Source organism: Suncus etruscus, chromosome 5, assembly GCF_024139225.1.
Source record: "Suncus etruscus isolate mSunEtr1 chromosome 5, mSunEtr1.pri.cur, whole genome shotgun sequence".
In the NCBI taxonomy this organism is placed as follows: domain Eukaryota; kingdom Metazoa; phylum Chordata; class Mammalia; order Eulipotyphla; family Soricidae; genus Suncus; species Suncus etruscus.
In genome coordinates this window covers 55,299,771-55,320,565 of record NC_064852.1, presented here as the reverse complement: position 1 = coordinate 55,320,565, position 20,795 = coordinate 55,299,771, and the positions used below count along the sequence as shown (strand labels likewise).

The window sequence follows — 20,795 nt, the reverse complement described above, 5'->3', positions numbered from 1 at the left end:
TCCCATAAATTCAAGCTTCTGTTTGTTTTGTTTTTAATTTTTTTTTATTTTGTTTTGAGGCAACACCCAGTGATATTCAAGGCTCTGTGCTCAGGGGATTATGCAGTGATAAGGATTAAACCCTAGTCTCCTGCTAAGTATGAAGCTCACCTTTGAGATTCCTCTCTGGTCTGATTTTAACTTCTTCAACTATTGGTACTGTATGTACTTGTATATAATCCCCAATACCCCGTATGGTTTTCTAAGCCCCATCAGGAGTGATTCCTAATCACAGAATCAAGAGTAAGCCCTGAGAACAACTAGGTATGCCTCCCTCCAATAAAAGCTGTACTTGTTTTTAATCCAAATGACCAACATAGGTAAAGAATGAAGAGAGCCTTGAGATATAGAACAGCTGGTATGACACTTTCCTTGCACAAACCAATCAGGGCTCATTCCCTGAGTATTACCAGTAGTGTTCCCTGTGTCAAACCAGGAATAACCCCTGATCATCACCAGCTATGGCTCAAAAACAAAGTGAACAAACAAATAAATATAAAAAGAATAGATAAATTGTGGTATATAATTATAGTTGAAGAAGAAGAAGAAAAATGAAATTTTGCAATTTGCTGCAACTGTATGGAATTGATGGTGTCATGCTGTCATGGTGAATATCATGAAATGAGTCACAAAGTAAAATATAAAAAATAGATACCAAATGATTTTGCTCATATATGAAATATAAAGAAACAGGAAAGGAGCATGCCATCTCCAATGCAAACATATTCTGAGACATGATCAAGAAAACTGGGGGCTGAAGGGATAAGGAATACTGAATAATGGTGGCAGCATCTGGTAAGAATGCAGCACATTCAGTGTGTGTATGTGTGTGTGTTTGTGTGTGTGTGTGATTTGTCACATTCTAGCAAAACTGCCTATGCTATTTTCAAGCATAGTTGAACAGAAAGGGAGGGAAAAAAACTGACATGGGCAGAAAGCAATTTATTGTGAGATAGTCTGACACTGTTTTTATGAGAAGACTAGAAGTAAAGCAAAGGTTTAGGAAAGGGACTGAGTGAATATTACAACTATAGTTTCACTTAATAGTAAGGGATGAGAATGGGTCTCTGCTCTGGATGGAGATATCTAGGATAAATTTTGTAATTAAAGGCCAATGTGTAGGAGAGTATGGAGAAGAATTACTCCTTTTCATATAAGAAGTCTGTGGTATGGGGCTGGAGAGATATCCTAGGGTCTTGTCTTGAATGAAGCAAACCTGGATTGGCTCTCTGGCACCTCATATGGTCTCCTGAATCCCACCAGGATTGATCCCTGAACATAGTTATGAGTAAGTCTGGAGCACAGCTAAGCTTGGCCCCAAAACAAAAATACAAAAAGCACGTGTTAGAAAAATGTATGTAGATGTTAGTCTTTATGAATCTGCCTCTATTTTCAAAAGAAAAAAATAGAGGAATAGATAGAAAGTTAGTAAAAATGAATATTACTGCAGTGAAGAGTATTCAGAGTCAAGTAGAAAATAAAGGTCTCTTAATGCACTTGCTCTCCCCTGCCCTGAAACCATGTATTTCACATAATATAATAGAAAAATTGAAAAGAACACATTCACTAGATTTAAAAAGAAAGCAAACCTAGTGTTATATCAGGTTGGTGATAGTTTTTCATAATAAAAACATAAACCTATATAATTTTCATAATTAGAATTGTGTAATTATATAAACATTGACTATAATTGAATTTTATATAATTGTAATATTTTGATGCCATGGATTAAATTCAAGGATTCATACATGCTGAGCATATTCTTTACTGCTTATCTTCATCTCCAGGTTCACCAATAATACTATTTATTAAGTTGAAAATAATATTTTTGAACCATACTTTAACAATAGAAATTTATATTTTCATTATTATTTGAAATCTTTACAAGTGTATACCAAGATTTTCAGTTTACAAGAAGAGGAAGCCTAGGACAGACCTTGGTTAGATCCCCCGGGCTCCCAGATGGTCCCCCCAAACTAGGAACTATTTCTGAGCACAACTTAATTTTTCCTCTTAACATGAAATTGTTTCTAGCTCTGTGCTTTGTAAAGGATTAAAACTAACAGAAATCAAGTAGCATTTAGGTGAGAATTCCCTTAAATGTCCTTTTCAATAAAAGGAACCTCTTACAATTCTAGCTTAGGAAACACTCCAGAAACATCAATTTTTTTAATACAAAATAGTGAAGAAACTGAGAGAGATCACTGAAGTAGAACCAGAAGGATACAAGTGCCAAAGATGGGATAGTCTGAGCATCAAAAAGAGTAGATACTAGAATGGATTGAAACTAAATCGATGGAAAATAGTCTAATATTCCAGAACGTTTATTTAAACAAGAAAAACCAACAAAGTCAATGAATCATCTTTATAAGTTGCCAAGATACCACTTCATTAGTCTGAACAATAACAGGAACGTATCCAGATCTGATTTTGCTTCTCTAGGACCAATTATATTTGAAAATAAATTGTTGATGAGAGAAAGTTGTTAATCACAAAGAAATCACAAGTAATAAATGCAGAAGAGCAAGAAAATGAGCATATATAATTCTTTATGAGACAGCAGAGCAAGGCAGGAATAATCAGTAGTATATTAGTTCAAATATTTAGTTGGTGCAAAAGCTTTTTATGAATGAGACTTACATGAAGAGAAAATGAAAGTGCATGCATAGGTAAAAGAAGCAGTTTGAGACCATTATCCTTTTGAAGTGGGTTCTTGGTCAAGAATAAGTGTGTTCTTGTTCAGTGGAGTTTTGCTTATGTGAAGCCCTGGTTCAATCCCTGGTACCAAAAATTCAAAGGATTTAAACAACCAAAATAATTTAAAAACGTTCACTTCTACATGCATTTCCAGGGCCTGCCCACTTAGAACTCAGTGAATTCTAGTTGAGGGCTCTTTTTTCAAACATGACAAGGGAACTGGGGGTCAATACATCATGATCATTTCTCTAGAATCTTCCATTCCTTTACCCTTTGGATGAAAATGGTTATTTCAGTCTGAAAGGGACAAGACATTATTTTAATATAAAATAAAATGACAAGACATATTTATACCTTGTTACTTTAGTAAAAGAAAAAGCTACCTAAAATAAAGACTAATACTAATCACTGAATAATGAATATATCGTATATCCATGTATTAGGATGTAGATGGATTGTTTGACTTGGATGAGACACACAATCAATAGGTTGAGATGTGTTGTATTTGTAGAATTAAGTCTTCAAGTACCATCATCTTAGGAGATTTTGCAGTGTTCTGATGGGATGGAGTGCACAGAGTGGAAGGTGAAGGACAGTTCAAAAGGCCCTGAAGGAGGCTAAAGAAAGTAAAAGATCCAGGAGATTAATCAAAGAGCTACAGTGCACACTTTGCATGTGTGAGCCCTAGGTTTGACCCCCAACAATGTATGGTCCTTTCCAAACTTGGAAAGACCCGCACATAAAACAGAAAGGACTATGGTGCCTTGCCATTATTTACTTTGGACTGTGTGGTTCAAAGACTGTAGCAGGAAGCTCTGGAGCCTTAACATTTGGATCTGTGACATCAAATTCCACTGCTTCTTCTCTACTTACAGTTTCCTTCCTAGGACTTTGCCAGCTGTACCAGATTCTCCTTTCCCTCATGCCGCCACCTTCCTTACCATCTTTATCTTCTTCAAATCACCACGATAGAAATTCTTTTTTTCATGAAAACTATTTAAAGACCGCTTCCATCTTTTCAATCAAAATAAAATAAAAAATAAGCAATATTAACTCTTTTGCAAAAACAGGGAAAACATCCTTTCACAGAAAAAAAGGCCTCAGATTCTAATTGAATTATTATTATTATCTTTCTTAATTACTTTTGCATTTTTCTAGTGTGTCCCTTTAGCTTGAAGTTTTTTTTATTTATTTTTTTGAATTTTTATTGTAATAATTTATTCAAGAGACAAAATTAATATATTGAGGTGAACTAGCATAACATAATATAGTAACATAACATAATATAATTAATATAAAATAATAATACATGTAAGTCAAAGAACATTTCTGATTAAAACACAATTTTTTTATCATAATGGCTTACATATCTTTCACAGTAGTATTTTAGGTACATATAAACATTGATTCAGGGGAATAACCATCACCAAATATATCCTTTCCCCATCCTAGTTCTCTTTCTGCAGCCCATATCTCGCACCATCACCCTCCCCGGCTGCTAGAGTAGGTGCACCCGTCTTTGTCTAGCTTACTATTAGTGCTCATATATCTGTTTGGTCCTGGTACCCTCCGTTGTTGCCCGCTCTATTTTAGAGGCGGAGCTAGATAAATCAAGTTATGTGGTTTTGTTTGAAGGAAAGAAAAGCAATAGATTAGGGTACAAAATAAGAAAAAAAAAAGTCAATACACTGAAAATGAATGGAGTCCTTCTAGAGGCTTTCAAAGTCAGTTTGAGAGAGGATGTGAAAAAGGTAATTGAAACACCACAACAATACAGAAAGAAATATCAAATTAAATAGCCAGTGAGAACTACAGCAGTAAAGACAAGCACAACTCAATAGTCTCGGTTCTGAAATCAAATCATGCTGGAATGCAAAAAGAAAGAGAGAGATAAGGTAAAATAAAATAATATTGGAGATATCAACTTCAATCTCTACACCAAAATAAAGACGTCGGAAAAAAATCGATTGATCAATAAATAAATATGTGAAAAAATGATTGTTTTGTGCTTTTTTTCCCCTTTTCTTTTTCCCCCTGCATAGGCACAATAACTATTGGGGATATTGTAGAGGGAATTCCCTTGGCCTAGGAGATACAGGGTTTCTCCACCCCTGAAATATACTGTCATGGGATTAACTATAGACTCTTTGCATGATCATTTACTCTCCCCTTGGTGCTTTCGTGGTATATGGAAGACTTTGTCTTGGATGGTAACATCAGACCTCTGTATCTAGAGATCTTGGTGATTGTGCAGCTCAAATAATGGAGCTTATGATGAAGTCTTTTTTGTGGTTCTAGCAGTTATGCTTCTTCAGTGTCGTTTTAATCCATCTTCTGTAGTTGGTGGTCTTGGTCATTATGTTGCTCCTAGGATGGAGCCTGGGATAAGGTCTTTCGTTATGTTTCTGGAAGACCCGTTCAGTTGCGGTTGTCTCAGTCAGACCTCTGGAATTGGAGATCTTGTTTGTTGAACAAATCGTAGACCAAAAGCTAGGCTAGAGCTTTTTGTTGCTGTTGTTGTTGGTCCCTGGCTGCGTACTGTCCAGTCCTGGTTGTAACAACCAGTCGTCTGTATATAGCGATCTTGGCTTTTGCACAGATCAAAGGGTGACATGTTTTCTGATTTTGTCTTATTGTTAGCTGATGAGGAAGGACAACTTGCTCTTAGATCAATTTGTTCCCATTTCCTCATTGTCAGGTTATCAGTTTAGAACTGGCGCATGGTGGCATCACAGTAGCATTGTGAACGCCCTGAAGGGGGTTTGACTCCTGGAGCTGTTGTGGAGAACTCTGTCGTTTCTATGTCTGGGATCCAGGAGTCAAAGCTGGACGGTTGGTGTCTAGTTCCCTGGAGCCTGAGTTGTTTCCACATGACATACGTTCAGGATGGGAGATGTCCCTGTGTTGTAAACAAGTATGAGTTCTTATCCCTAGTAGATAAGAGCTTATTTTACACGTACAATTTCCCCTTTGTTTAATATGTCTTTGCAGGAGGAAGTGGTGCTATATTATATTGCTGATGGATTTGGAGGTGGAGATAAAAGAAAACAGACACCTGACAAAAACTAAGAATATATATGCTCACACATATCTAAAGAAATAAGTTTTTTTTAAAAATAAAAATGAGAAAAATTATATAAAAGACGTAATTATAAAAAGAGAAGACATAATTAAAGGAATAAAGTGAGGCCGGGAGAGATAGCATGGAGACAAGGCTTCTGTCCTTCCTGTAAAAGGATGGTGGCTCTAATCCCAGCACCCCCCATGGTCCCTCGTGCCCACCCAGGGCATTCTCCAAGCATAGATCCAGAAGCATCCTCTGAGTGCCGCCAGGAGTAACCCAAAAGAAGCAAAAACAAATCAAATCAAATTACAAAAACTACCAACAAAACAATACAAAACAAACAAAAGAAACTAACCAGAATAAAAAAGAAAAAAAAAGAAAACAAAACAAAGAACAAGGGAGAGAGTGATACCGGAGATCACTTTACATTTGGTGAGAAACAGGATAAGCGGTTGTGTTATTTATATAGGTCTATACTTATGATGAAAGTATAGGCCTCCCCATTGTCTTTTGAGATTTCCTTATTTGGTGTGGGATCCAGGCAGGGAGGTCTTGGGTAGAGTTCTTGCACTGGGGGTTCTTTGGAGCTAGTTCCAATATCAAGCCACAGTCCACATTAGGGAGAGATTAGGAGGGCCACACTGCATGGATCAGTCGGGGTGTTGGTTATATTTTCTTGCAGGAAGTGAGGTGAGAGTTTGAGTGGGTGTCCCTTCACTTGGCTCGTTGGGGTAGGAAGTCGGTCTTGATGCCTACTGGATTAAGAACTGAGGGTGAAGAATTATAGTTTGGTGGGGATATCAGGGGTGGGATTGAGGGGTGAAGGAATAGTCGGATTTCTGGAGGAGGGAGAGGGAGAGGGAATAGAATATGGTAGGGGTTATATTGGGTATAGGTATGGGTTGTTTGTGGTTTAGGTTTGTCCCTTAAGGAGGGTTCCTATCTCTGTGTACTCCTGCACACATATAAACATATAGAAGTTAGCTTAGGTGTATATTAATGTAGAGAGGTGTGGAGGGCATAGCTTGAAGTTTTTAAAGAATGAAATAAGCATGTTAAAGAAGCTACCAACTGGAGACATACATGCAGACAAATTTTAAAGATAAAGGGTATTTATAGAATACACAAACACACACACAGTGATACCATTAGCCTTTTATGTAAAGGGATTTCAGGGTCAACTGCTTCATGCCGTCACTGCCGAGATCTGTATTCACTTTTCTTTGCAGTTAAACCCAAAATATCTGGCAGTTCACTATCCTCCAGGGGTACTCTTTTCTTCTTTGGGGATTGTTCTTAGGGTCTATGCTGAATATCATGGTGGACCAGATTTTTCCTGGTTCTGCTTCTCCTGACTGGGGGAACTTCAGTTCCAGGCAAGGGTTACCTCCAGATTTTATCACTAGTATTCTTTTATGGGTACACTTTTCTAGTATTGTGACTTATATACTAAAATTCTGTAGCTCATTTTAATATATCTTGATTTTTTTTAGGGTTTTACTTTTTGCTTATAGTACACACCCAGTGGTACTTAGGGCTTACTCCTTTCTCTGTTCTGAGAGATCACTTTTAGAAGCACTCATGAAATTATATTAGAGGATTGGCTGAATACTGGGCTAGTGCCTTAATTCCTGCACTGTCCCTTTAGCCCCTTGAGTTTCTAACTTTAAAATCACCATTTCCCCTACTATTTCACAGTGGAAAATTTATCAGCTCCTAATTCGCATTTATTTGTATTTTGTTTTGGAATATTCTTTTGTGTATAGAATTAATTACTGCCTTTTCTATTCTTGTCGGGATCTTGGTTTCACTTTCTACTTAAGAATTACTTCATGGGGCCAGAGAGATAGCATGGAGGTAAGGCGTTTGCCTTTCATGCAGAAGGACGGTGGTTCGAATCCCAGCATCCCATATGGTCCCTCGTGCCTGCCAGGGGCGATTTCTGAGCATAGAGCCAGGAGTAACCCTTGAGTGCTGCCGGGTGTGACCCAAAAACCAAAAAAAGAAAAAAAAAAAGAATTATTTCAGGGATCAGCGCGGTGGCACAAGTGGTAGGGCATCTGCCTTGCCCGCGCTAGCTCAAGACGGACCCCAGTTTGATCTCCCAATGACCCATATGGTCCCCCAAGCCAGTAGTGATTTCTGAGCGCATAGCCAGGAGTAATACCTGAGCATCTCCGGGTGTGGCCAAAAAACAAAAACAAAAAAGAATTATTTCAGGTAATTACCTTTATTTGGCCATGTTTAGTTGTTCAAAACTCCTGAGTTCAGTCTACTTTATTTTTATTTGTAAATAAATAAAAGAAATCTGCCTACACAGTAAAAAAGAGCTATCATTTGTCATTGCTATTTATGAGATTATAACCTTGAATTGTGCAAGTTCTGTGTATTCTGGCAGTTGTAATTATCTGGCAATTGTAATTACCCTCTATTGGACAACTTATCTGGTTCATGTAAAAAGAAAACATCTGTATCTCACTGGCTTTTTTTTTCCCCCTAGACTATGATGACCATGTAGGTTGTATTTCACATTCCTGGTATCTAACAAGTTTCTGCTGACTTTTATTATCTCACTATTGAGGTTTTGGTAACATTAATCATCTGTTTAACCACCACACTATCCATTTTCCATTCACAGAGCATTTTCTTATTCTTTAAAGTATGTGTAGGCACCCCCGTTTTTAAACTACAATCCCCCATCTTCCTACTCTCCTTCCCTTCTTTATTTTTCTTCAAAATTATATTAGTACCTGCATTTATACTTCACATTTTTGTTTTCCTAGTCACTACTCTGGAATTGGAGCCATGTATTAGTAAGGAAGTTGTCTGTTTTGCTTATTTGCTAAAAATCCAGTACCTCACCTGGCACAGAGTAGGCTTTCAGAAAATATTTATTAAGTTTAGTTCAACACTGTTGCCAGCTGCATTATACTACAGTTGCTGTTTCCTCATTATTTGGATGTGTATGTACCTAGCCTGGTGCAAATTGATGCCAGAGTGGTATTAGGTATTAGGAACTCCCCTGGGGAGAGTTTGTACTTGGTGCTGTTGCAGGGAACTGTGTCAGTTCTAAGATTGAGATCCAGGGTTGGGCTTTGGATGGTCAATGTCTGATCACATGAGGTCAAAGTCAAGTCCCCATGACAAATGTTCAGGGTGGGAGGTACCCCTATATTATAAAATTGATGGGTTTCTTTTGTTTGTTTGTTTGTTTGTTTGTTTTGGTTTTTGGTTTTTGGATTACACCAGCAGCACTCAGGTATGCTCAGAATTTGCCCAGGCATGCATGGGGGGCCATATGGGATGCCTGGATTCAAACCACCATCCTTCTGCATTCAAGGCAAATGCCCCACCACTGTACTATCTCTCTGGCCCCAACATTATGGGTTCTTATCCCTACTAGATAAGAATGTTTTCTATAACATAAAAATTCCCCATTTCAGTGTGCCTTTGCCAAAAGGAATAATATCATATTATATTGTTGGTGCATTATGAGGTAAAAATGTCAGGTTATACAATCTCTGTGCACTAGTTTTGACCTGAGCTTTTATTCCAAGCAAGACTTTTCTTCTAGAATTTTGTACTAAGCAGAACCAGAACAAGCAACATGAGTAAATAAATAAATTTGGGGGAGGGTTTTTTTTTTGGGTCACACCAGCATTGCTCAGGGGTTACTCCTGGTTCTATGCTCAGAAATAGCCCTTGGCAGGCTCTGGGGACAAAATGGGATTTCAGGATTTGAACCACTGTACTTCTGCGTGCAAGGCAAATGCCTTACCTCCACACTATCTCTTAAGCCCCAATAAATTTAAAAAAATTAAACAGGGATGGAGGAGGCTATCTTTACATTTGGAATTATACGCACTAAGATATATAACTATTAAGGAATTAAACAAACACAGAAAATACAGATATCCCCATTAAGTTTTTGAGATAGTCTTGGTGGTGAGGGGGGATGAGATCCAGGGCACATTTGCATCTTACACCATGGTCTTATTGAGTCTGAAAAATGGTTTGGTTGACTTTTCTTTTTACATTGGCAAACACTTTAATATTTGAAGATTAAGTATTAAAGAAAAGCAGGACCCATTTTCCTATATATATATATATATATACATGTATATATATATACATACATATATATACAGGTTCTACAGTAAAATTATAAATGAAATGCATATAATACATAGGGCAGCAAGTAAGTTGAAAATTTATACTACAAATAAAAAAACTAGTATCCCTGACTCTTCCCTTCTACCTTCCTGAGGCCAATGACCAAGGAGACTATACTTGCTGAGTACTTTAGGATATAGTTTAATTTCTCCACCACTATCACCATTCCCCATTTAAATATTGTCTTCATTTTTATGTTGTGATTTCTAAAGGTTGGTCTCTAAAGGCTTAGTCCTCAAGACACATTGAATCTATTGAAATTAAAGCAATGTGGAATAATGACTCTTACTCATTTGTATATAATGACTCTTTCTCATTTGTATCCAAGAACAGAGAAGGGGTATTGATTATACTCTTGATAAATAAGTGAAGTGATGGAAATTGACTAAATAGATTGGCATAGATAAACATGAGATTCAGTGGAAAACCTTGACACTTATAAAGCCCAAATATGTTGGCCAGGAGTAGAAAGAAGCATTGCTGTTTGGTGGCCTGAAATGATGCTGGATCAATAGATGTGCTGGACACTGCTTCAGCTTGAAAGTGTTGAAGGTTTTCTTCAGGACATTACCATTATCATGTATTTTTCAAATGATGCTTTGTCACGCAACCCAGAGATGGATTGGAGTTAGAAAGCAGGGAGAGAGTAAGATTTGTAGAACTCCCTAGGAATTCACTGCAGAGATAATGAAATGTTGGTTGGTTGGAGAATAGGAGACATCTACTAGATGTTAAGTGTGGTGTGGTGGGGTGTATTAGAATTAATCCCAAAATGGCATTTATCCCTAGAAATGTTGAAGACTGGCTCTCTGTAGGGAATACAAGATCTGGAGGTTACCCTCACTCTCTTAAAATTGTACATTTACCTGACTCTGGATTGGGCTCATTTGCAGGCTGTTCTTTTTTTTTTTTTTTTTTTTTTTTACATTTATACACAGCTGACACTCATAGCACTAACATCCCCACCTACTTTTTCTTCACAGGTTTATTAGTTGTAGCAGAAAGATACTGATTTCAAAAGCAGTTTTACTACTTATAGAGGTAACTCCAGTTATTTGGGGCCTGGTTATGCAGGGAAAAGTATTGTGCTAGCAGTAGGGGATGGGGGCACTCTGGTTATACACACCATTGGGCTGAAGGGACATGTAGCACCAGGAATCAAACTAAGGACCTGTATACCTGTGTTTTACAGATTCATCACCTCAGTTCTTCATTGAGTTCTTGATCCCCTGATTAGGTAGAGTCCTTTGAATTATGTATTCACCCCTGGGGATTTGCTACATTGGAGAGATGAGAGGTTGGAACTTGGGACTCTCACTGCCCAATTACCAGAATAGAACAGAATTGAGTGGCTTGGGCAAAGGGGATTTAGTTCCACCAAGGGATGCTGGCAGAGCAGAACAATGGGCTTCCCATCTGCAGAATGAAATATATTGTGCTACTTTAACACATAGTGAGGAGTGGTGGTTATTAACTCAGAAAGAGCCTCGTGGCACATTGTATGAGAAAAAAGATTACTGAAGAATAGGTATTCGATTTTGATTTGAGGATAGAAAAACAAGTCCAGAATTCCAAAAGAAAAGCCAACTAATAATGATGATTTCTAGTAGATGAGATGGTGGATGGATAACATTTTCTTTTCTTTTTCCTTTTTTTGTTATCTGAAAAACAAAAAAGTTTTACACTGGGGATATATTTCTATGCTGATTAGGAAACCCCAAAACCATTAATGTTTAGGGAAAAGAAAAGCATTTTAATTGCAGAAGTATGGGCAGAAATAGGTGAAGCCAGAACAAAGAAAGGTGAACGGAAGAAAGTAGCTAATAAAATTGGGGATGCTGATACCCTCATGTTAGTGCTGAGGGAGATATCCACCAACTCTGGTGTTTTGCCCAGACAATCAGGTTGAATTTGGGGTGGGGAGTTGTCCAATACTGTAAGGACAGTTGCAGGACAGTCTTCAAATGCCTTTTGCATTTATATTTATAACCTCATGGTATCTGATCTTAGAGAAAGTTATATGCAACTAAAAAAGCTAAGTTGACTTAAATAAAAATTGTGAATGGTTTTTGAAAGGGGCAGTCTTGCCACTCAGCAGATATTATGCATGCCTCATTTATTAAGTAAGATCTCTAAAGACATAAACTCACTATTATACTAAAATCCCAGGCATTGTTCTGGTTTATAGACAAAGCGCTCTCTGATATTTCCTAGTGAATGAATTATTCAAGCTGAACTGATAGTAGTTCTAATCAGTTTTGGATACTCAACAAGCTAATTTGTAATCATTGTAAATAGGTGTTCCCAATATGTTTAAAAGAATGCTTTTCTTAATGAGGGGAAAATGGGCATGCATTATTTTAAGACCATTCTTAATTTTAGACAATCTCCACTTTGTATCATATTTTTAAAAAGTTACTTTGGACCCACATTTAAAAATGCACTTTGGAGGCTTCTGCCAAAACCTGCGGCTGTCAGTGTTTGGACTAACTTGGTTCAGAAGAGTCTGCGGAAACCATTTGAATGGATGTGAGCTGACCTTCCCACAAAGGGTGGATTCTGATCTCTCCCCATCCTTTTCAAGGTGGTGGCCAGTGCTAGGACCAAATTTATCCATAAGAGCCTGTTAAGGGGCCGGAAAAATGGCACAGCAGTAAGATGTTTGTCTTGCATGCAGCCAACCCAGGAGAGATGGTGGTTCAATTTCTAGCAACCTATATGGTCCCCCGAAGCCTATCATGAGCGATTTCTGAGCACAGAGCCAAGAGTGATAATGCCACCAGTTATGACCAAAAAAAGAAAAAGAGAGAAATACTACTGAAGACCCATGAACAGGGGTGATCTGGCACCACCCATGGAGGGTGAAGCATGTCCCCACTGCTCACTTTTCTAAGTGGCTGCTGCCTAAGACCCATGGCTGAGACCAACCCTCCCAGAAGTTTTGGGAAGCCATATGAATGGAGGTGACATGGCATCAGTCATGAAGAACAGAGCCAGAGGAGCCAGGCCACTCTGCTTTGCTCTCTGCCTTGCACATCTCCTAGTCAGTGAACCCTAGCACAACACACAGAAAACATCATATGGCAAGTGTGAAATGGGGAAACAATGCAGGCCAACACCATGCATTGAAAATGAAGTTGGCAGCTCTGATGACCCGAAAAGTGCCAACCACCTATTTAAACTTTCAGTTAAGGAGTTTAGAGAAGAAATATGGAGGATCCTCATGGTACTCAAAGCATGGATTAAGCTGAACAAGCCACAAATAAGAATCAAGAGGATATGAAAATAGAAATCAGAAAACTCAAAACCGATATAACAGGACTGAAAAACTAACTAGGCTAAATGAAAACCTCACTGGAAAGACTCTCCAGCAGAGTAACAGCAGCTGAGACCAAATCAGCAAGCTGGAAGATGAGATGCATAATAACTCTGTACAACAGGAGAGATTGGAAAAGAACCTTAAAAAAAACGATCAATGAAAAATTTCCTCAAAGAATGTGAACAGACAAAAATAGAAGTCTGATAAACTCAACAGAAGCAACATAAGAGTCATTGGAGTCCCAGAGACCCAAAAAGAAAACCTCCAGGAAAAATCATTAGTCAAGGACATCATTGCAGAGAAACTCCCAGATCTAAAGAGTGCATGCAACCAAATCCTGCATGTCCTAAGAGTACCAGCTAAAAGAGATCCGAAGGAAAGCACCTCAAGACAAATCTTAGTCACAATGACAAATACTACAATAGGGAAAGAAGAGAAAGCAGTAAGATCAAAAAGGGAAATCACATTCAATAGAGCTTCCTAATATTTACAGAAGATCTATCACAAGAGACCCTCAAGGCTAGAAGGGAGTGCCGAGATACAGTCACAAAACTCAACAAAATTAATGCTACTCCTAGAATACTTAACCCAGCCAGACTCAAATTCAGGTTTGAATGAAACATACATAGCTTCACAGATAATGAACAGCTCAAAAACTTTAGAGATTCCAAACAGGCTTTAAAAGAAAAACTGAAAGATCTACTTTTAGGTAAGACAGAACAAATGCACACTAAATTCCTACACAAAGATAGCACTAAATCCCATGAAAAATATCTTTCTTAATGTCAATAGACTAAATGTACCAGTTAAGAGACATGGAGTGGCAAAGTGGATCAAAAGGCTAAATCCAATATTCAGATGCCTATAAGAAACACATTTGAAGAGTCAGAACAAATAGACTCAAAATCAAAGATTGGAGGAAAATCATCCAAGGAAACAGTTCCCTTAAAAAAGCTGTAGTGGCCATATTAATATCATATTACACAAACGTTAGACTTAAAAAAGTGATGAGGAACAAAGAGGGACATTTTGTAATAAACAGGGGATATGTACAACAGAAAGAAATTACACTCCTAAACATATGCATACTCATGAGGGACAGCAAATGTACATGGGTCATTCTCCAGGATAGACCACATACTGGCCCCTAAAACATACCTTCATAAAATCAAGAGGATGAAATTGTATGGACTACATTCTCATATCACAATGCACTGAAATTCGTAGACTGCAAATGCACACAGAAGAAAAACTTTAACACTTGGAAATTAAACAGCTTAGTACTGAACAACCAGAGATGAAATCAGAGAAGAAAACAAAAGATTACTGGAAATATGTGTTCAAAGAGATAACATGGAGAAGACCTTTCGTGCAGAAGGTCATTGGTTCGAATCCTGGCATCCCATGTGACCCTCCGAGCCTGCCAGGAGCTATTTCTGAGCATGGAGCCAGGAGTAACCCCTGAGCACTGCCGGGTCTGACCAAAACAAAACAAAACAACAACAAAAAAAATTCCTGGAAATAAATGCAAATGAAGACACAATTATAAGAATTTGTGGGACACAGCAAAAGTAGTACCAAGAGGAAAATTTATAGCTTTGCAACCACACATCAGGAAGGAAGAAGAAACCTACATAAATAACTTAATGACACAGCCTATAAAATTAGAAAATGATCAATAAAAGGAACCAAAAATAGGTAGGCAGAAAGAAAAACTAAGGCTTAGAACATAAATCAATTATGTGAAAATCCAAAAATAAAATCCAAAAGATCAATGAAAGCAAAAGTTGGTTCTTTGACAGAAACGAAAAGAATTATAAACCTTTAGCAAAACTCATAAGAATGGGAGAGAAAGAAAAACTTAATAAACCAGATTAGAAATGAAAAAGGTGAGATCACTACAGAGTCAGAGGGTAATCAGAAACTACTTTGAGGAACTCTATGCTGCAAAACAAGAGAACCTACAAGAAATGAATAAATTCTTGGACTCATAATTTTCCACAGTTGAACAAGGATGATCTAGCATATATAAACAGAACCATCACTCTTGAGGAAATTAAATGGTAATTAAAGTCATCCCAAAAACAAAAGTGCCCAGATTCCCAGCCATACCAGTAGAAGAGTGCTGCCAGGTGTGACCCAAAAACCAAAAAAAAAAAAAAAAGTTATCCTGAGTAAAATGAGTCAGTTGGAGAGAGAAAGATATAGACTAGTCTCAGTCATCTTTGGTGTTTAAGCAAAATTAAAGACAGTATGGTAATAATATGCAGAGACAATAGAGATAAGGCCTGGACGGACCAGCCTACAATGTAAAGTTTACTACATAAATTGGTGAATACTGTTAGAGAAATAACTACACTAACAACAGTCATGACAATGGTAGTGAAAGAGAGATCTACAATGCCTGTTTTGAATACAGGTGGGTGTGTGTGGGGGGGTACCAGTGATCAAAAGATTGCATTTGTGAAGTGGGTTGTATTTTTTATGACTGCAACCCAATCACAAACATGTTTGTAATCATGGTGCTTAATTAAAGATAGAACTATTGTATGAAATAAAAGTACAAATTGCTCAGGAAGCACAGGTAATACTGTGCATGTATGTATTCCTGACTTTCTCCTGTGTGTTTTGGTCTACCTTATAGCATTTTATTTTTAAGCATATTTTCCACTGTGAATTAACATAACACAAAAACAAATGCTTGGGCTGCAAGCCCAGGTTCTTATAAGAGCTTATGCTCTGCAACAATTTCATCTGATTCTGAATCCTAAAATTGTCCTTTTCCTGTGTTCTGCCTGCATAGTTATCTGACTCTTTATTTGTACACTCATGCCTAAATGTAGCTACAGGGATAAAATGAAATAGACACTTTCAAGCACTTAGCACTCTACCTGGTACATAGTCAGAACTCAAATATTTGCCATTTTTTTAAACTTCTCATTGATTTATCTCCTGGACAGAGTTATTTCCAAATGCAAGAAATTCCCCATGTCTCTTTTGTGATAAAACTTCTTAGATTTTGCTTGAAGTATCTTCTCTTTCTTTTTTGTGGGGGGGTCACACCCCATGGTAGTAAGGGGATTACTTCCTTGCTCTGCACTCAGGAATAATTTCTGGTGGACTTGGGTGACCATGTAAGATGCCAAGGGTCGAAACCGGTTCAGTTGCAAATACCCTACCCGTTGTGCTATCACTCTGGCCCTAAATATGTTCTCTTTCAACACAACTAAATTCTGTGTTTCTATTTGAAGGGAAGCAAAAGACAAGGTTAGGGCATCTACAGGCAGGTAATAGCAGAGACTTGATTTCCTTGTGGTTTTATTTGGAATAAACAATTTCAGAGATGTTATGTTCGGTCATGTAGGACTTTTGGCAAAGATGTCACTGGGCAGATAGCCAGCTACTGGTCAGTTTTTGAGAGACAACCTCTACTCTGCTGGAGGTCACTTATTCAGGGCAAGCAGAAGCTGACAAGCAGAGCAACCCTGCTTCATGCACTACGGGTACTTTGACTACTTCAGTATGCCCAGCATGTGTCAGTGCCTTTGGAAGTGTTGCTTGTATTTCTCCTGATGTCTCACTCAGCATCTTTATGCTGAACTTGGTAAAGCTTAGCAAACCCCAGATCCACACCTCAGAGTTCAAACAAGAGGACATGAAATAGTGTTTGGTTGATAACTTCAGAGGAGCATGAGTATGTACATTTAATTTATTGTCCATTCCAAGGCGATGTTAACACTGAAGTAAAGACACATGAAAGTCAATGAGAGTCCACACTTTCTTCTGCTTTTTTGTTTGTTTGTTTGTTTTTAAAGATTGCCATCTTCCCCTCCCTCTCACTACTTGAGCTATAATCTAAAGAACTCTAAAACCAAACCAAACTACAAACATATCCCTCTGGGTGTTTTCTTAAGGAAAAACAAAGCTAGAAAGTCATTTATTCTTTGAGTATACAATAATATCTTGTCACATAAAGTACAAGCTACTCAGTTGTGTAGATGCTAAATGATTTTGTTTTTTTTTAAACAGGTGCCCATATTGGGACTTGATAGCTAAATTGCAGAAACATTTTTATACACTTATACAATAAATATATGTAGCTTGGAAGCTTTAGCTATCACATCAATTTTATGAAGGTACAAAATTTGATCTCAGTATTTGGGGGTTTGGGCTATACTGTTTATTTCTTTATATTTTCCCAGTGTCATAAGTTTTACAAAGAGGTATTTTAAATTGCCTTATGGACATTTAGAATATACACAAAGCTCACTCCCCACCCCCCCAGCTCCTTAAAAAAAAGCACTGTTGCCTCTTGTTGGCAGTAGAATTTATTCAGTAATTTACTTCTCAGTTAACTGCAGCCATTGCTGTTGCCTCTGGGCACTTGTTCAAAAAACACAGAAATGAAATAACAGATTGGCCAGACCGAACACAACTCCCCCGTCACAACCCTATTATCTCCTCTTTCTGTCACCCCCATTAGGCAAAAGCCTAGGGGACTGGAGGGTGATAACACAGTATTTATGCAGCTCATTCATCTCCACAGTTCACAGAGCTCTGCCAACCTTCCCTCCTTCATCTTCATGGCAGGTTGCAGCAGAAAGGGGAACCTGCTTTTCAGATGCCAAGAGCCTTGCTGCAGGCACACATCTGCCATTTTTAAAGATGCTCTGAGTAGGTCGCTTTTCTGGGAAAAGGCTCCTGGGTGATCCCCAGAAGGATATAGGAATCAACTTCTCTTCATTTTTGACCATCCTTCTGCCTAAACAAATTGTAAGGGTAGCAAGTATAGGCTGCAGTGATTATCAATTGTCTTTCCGTACGTTATTTTTTTTTAATTCTTCAGGAAAAAGTCCAAAAGTAATTAGTGGCTTCCTTTAATATTGGGGGACCACGGCCAGAACCTCTCCTAAAATAGGAGGACATTTCCCTGAATAAAATTAATATTTCAGAGGAGGGTGTCTTCTTATTTTCTGATTGTTGCCTGCTGATGAAATTCCTTTTAAAATGACAGAGTCAAGAGAGATGGTACAAGGATTAAAGCACTTGACTTGCATGTAGCTGACTCATATTGAATTCTGGCACCAAATAAGGTCCCCTGTATATTCCTAGGACTGAGTCTTGAACACTGCTAGGTGTGGCCAAGGAGGGGAAAAACAGAAATGACAGGAATGAGTGCTAGGTATTTATTAGGCTTGTTCAGCTTGTTTATACTTAGTCAGTTCAGCAGTTTTAGATCTCTGGGGAGAAAGAGGTCTCAGATCTCAAAAGAAAGAGTTTTTGTTTGGGGAACCATCTATTCTATAGTCTGGATACTATCTCTGTAATATTTTGCTCTTGGGGTTGTTTCACACCCTATTGAGTATTTCTTTTCTGTCTTCATTCCAAGCAAATGATCAATACAGATCTAAAGTGAATCTGTTTTTAGTCATTCTTAATATAGGTGCAATTTTGGGGTGGTGCTGCTTATCTTACCCAAACCCCCTTCCTCCCTTTTGGATTAGTGGGTGCCTACTGTCAGCTGCCCCTCCCTTAAGAACCTGCTGCCTGCAGATTCCTGCCCATTAGCTGGGTAAACCTAAATGATGGCATTTCTGTCTGGAGACTGTAGCCTTGTGCCGAGCAAACAGGAAGGAGAGTGTGGAGCATAATCCATTTTTAGGCAAATGTTTTTTGTGTTCATACAGACTGGAGCAAGTTATTCTCTTGTGAAAGTTTGGCTGGGGACCTGAATATGCAACTATTCTTCTGCCCTCCCAGATAAGAGCAGGATAAAATGGAAACATTTAATGATGTGTGAGATGGCTTATATTAAGTTTGTAATTGTTTCTTCTTCATGATTTGAGCCTTAACATTCCTGTCCTTTCCTTTCTGCATCAGCTCATACCCCAGACAATAGCTTTCTGGGGTTTGTGGTCGAGCAACACCTGAACTCCAGCGACATCCACCACATTAATGAAATCAAAAGGCAGAACCAGTCCCTGGTGTATGGCAAAGTGGATAGCTTCTGGAAGGTGAGTGTCTGCACACATGTCTGTCTCTCTGAAAAGAAGCTTGTTGGGTAATTTAATTTAACTTTGATCCAGAGAGTAATCAAGCCTAATGCCTGGGGCTTTAATGGAATCTACTTAGAAGTAAACAAGAATATGCAAGGATTAGGTTGCTTGGCCATTGGGCCTCAAATAAAGGCTGTACCTGCTTCCTGCTGATCCAGACAGAGGCTACACTATAAAGTCCTTTGTGTTTGGGTTGTGCGAAGTCACAACCATTTGATGCTCAGGGGTTACTCCTGGCTAAGCATTCGGAAATTATCCCTGACTTGGGGGGACCATATGGGACGCTGGGGGATCGAACTAAGGTCCTTCCTTGGCTAGCGCTTGCAAGGCAGACACCTTACCTCTAGCGCCACCAGGCCGGCCCCACATTACCACTTTTTTCATGTCCCTTGCTTGTTTCTGAAAGTAAGGGCCCCTTGTGGAAAAGATTTTGCACACAAACCCTTGGCCAGGTAACTTTGCATCTGTCTCTTCCTGGGCAACCAGAGAGAGACAGCTTCTATTTATTACCTGAAGGGCATAGTGTACTTCACATCCTTTTAACTGTGCTCAGTGCCCACAGGCAGTGCTCAGCTCTTCTGTAGAGAAACATATCTGCCAGAGCTGCTATAAATTTTACTTATGTAGATCTTGTGTGAAATAGCATTTATGGACTGGAGTAATGAATTTACTCCAGTATAGGAATTTAGGTACTGGCATTTCATGTACGTGATCCTGGCCATCCTCAGCACCACCAGTAGTGATCCATGAGCACAGAGCTATGAATAATTCCTGTATATAGCTAGGTGTGGCACAAGAACAAAAACAGCATTCTTGACCACATGCTGAGCTGAATTTTTCAAAATATCATAGGTTGTGTAGGGGACTTCTAGACCACCTAGATGAATTCTATCTAGACTACCTCTGAGAAATTTTACAACAGAGAAACCACCAAATTTGGATGTAGACTCAACCTGTAAAACCTTTTCTATAGACTAGATGATCTTAGTATACAAATGTCATCATTTTATTTTCTTGGGCTTTTTAATTATTACTTTGGGTTGGACTCCCCAAGCAGTTGTTCAGGGTTCTTAAGGGTCACTCCTGACAGTTCTCAGTCAATAATGCCAACAGATTATTGTTCAAGCTTAGTAGTGCTGAGGGAAGGTGGCTTTATGTGCTACAGGTGGAAATCAGGTCTTTGTACATGAAACACATGCACCTTTGGCACCTGAACACTCTCCCTGGTTCATCAAAAAGGGAATGTGTGTATAGCAGAAAACTATTACTAGTTCTCTAGAATGTCTCTTCTCCCAAACATAGGCATTTATCACTTTTCAGTAAGAGGAGACACTCTGATCTCATGCTTTTGCATCTCTATCACTGGTTTAGAAGTTCTGTTGGTGAGGGACCAATTGCCATCCATGACATGAATTCCTATTAGTGCTTTTTTGGCCCCATGTTCAGC

General features: G+C 38.4%; 1 protein-coding gene across 2 annotated transcripts in view; it reads left to right on the top strand.

Annotated features, from left to right (window-relative positions):
* The window catches only part of MGAT5 (alpha-1,6-mannosylglycoprotein 6-beta-N-acetylglucosaminyltransferase), a 369,147-nt gene that overhangs the window by 255,260 nt on the left and 93,092 nt on the right, over positions 1-20,795 (top strand). For both annotated transcript variants that reach the window (XM_049772998.1, XM_049772999.1), the window contains one exon: positions 19,173-19,306. In XM_049772998.1, the coding sequence (XP_049628955.1) occupies positions 19,173-19,306 (134 nt within the window). The remainder of the gene's footprint in view (positions 1-19,172; positions 19,307-20,795) is intronic.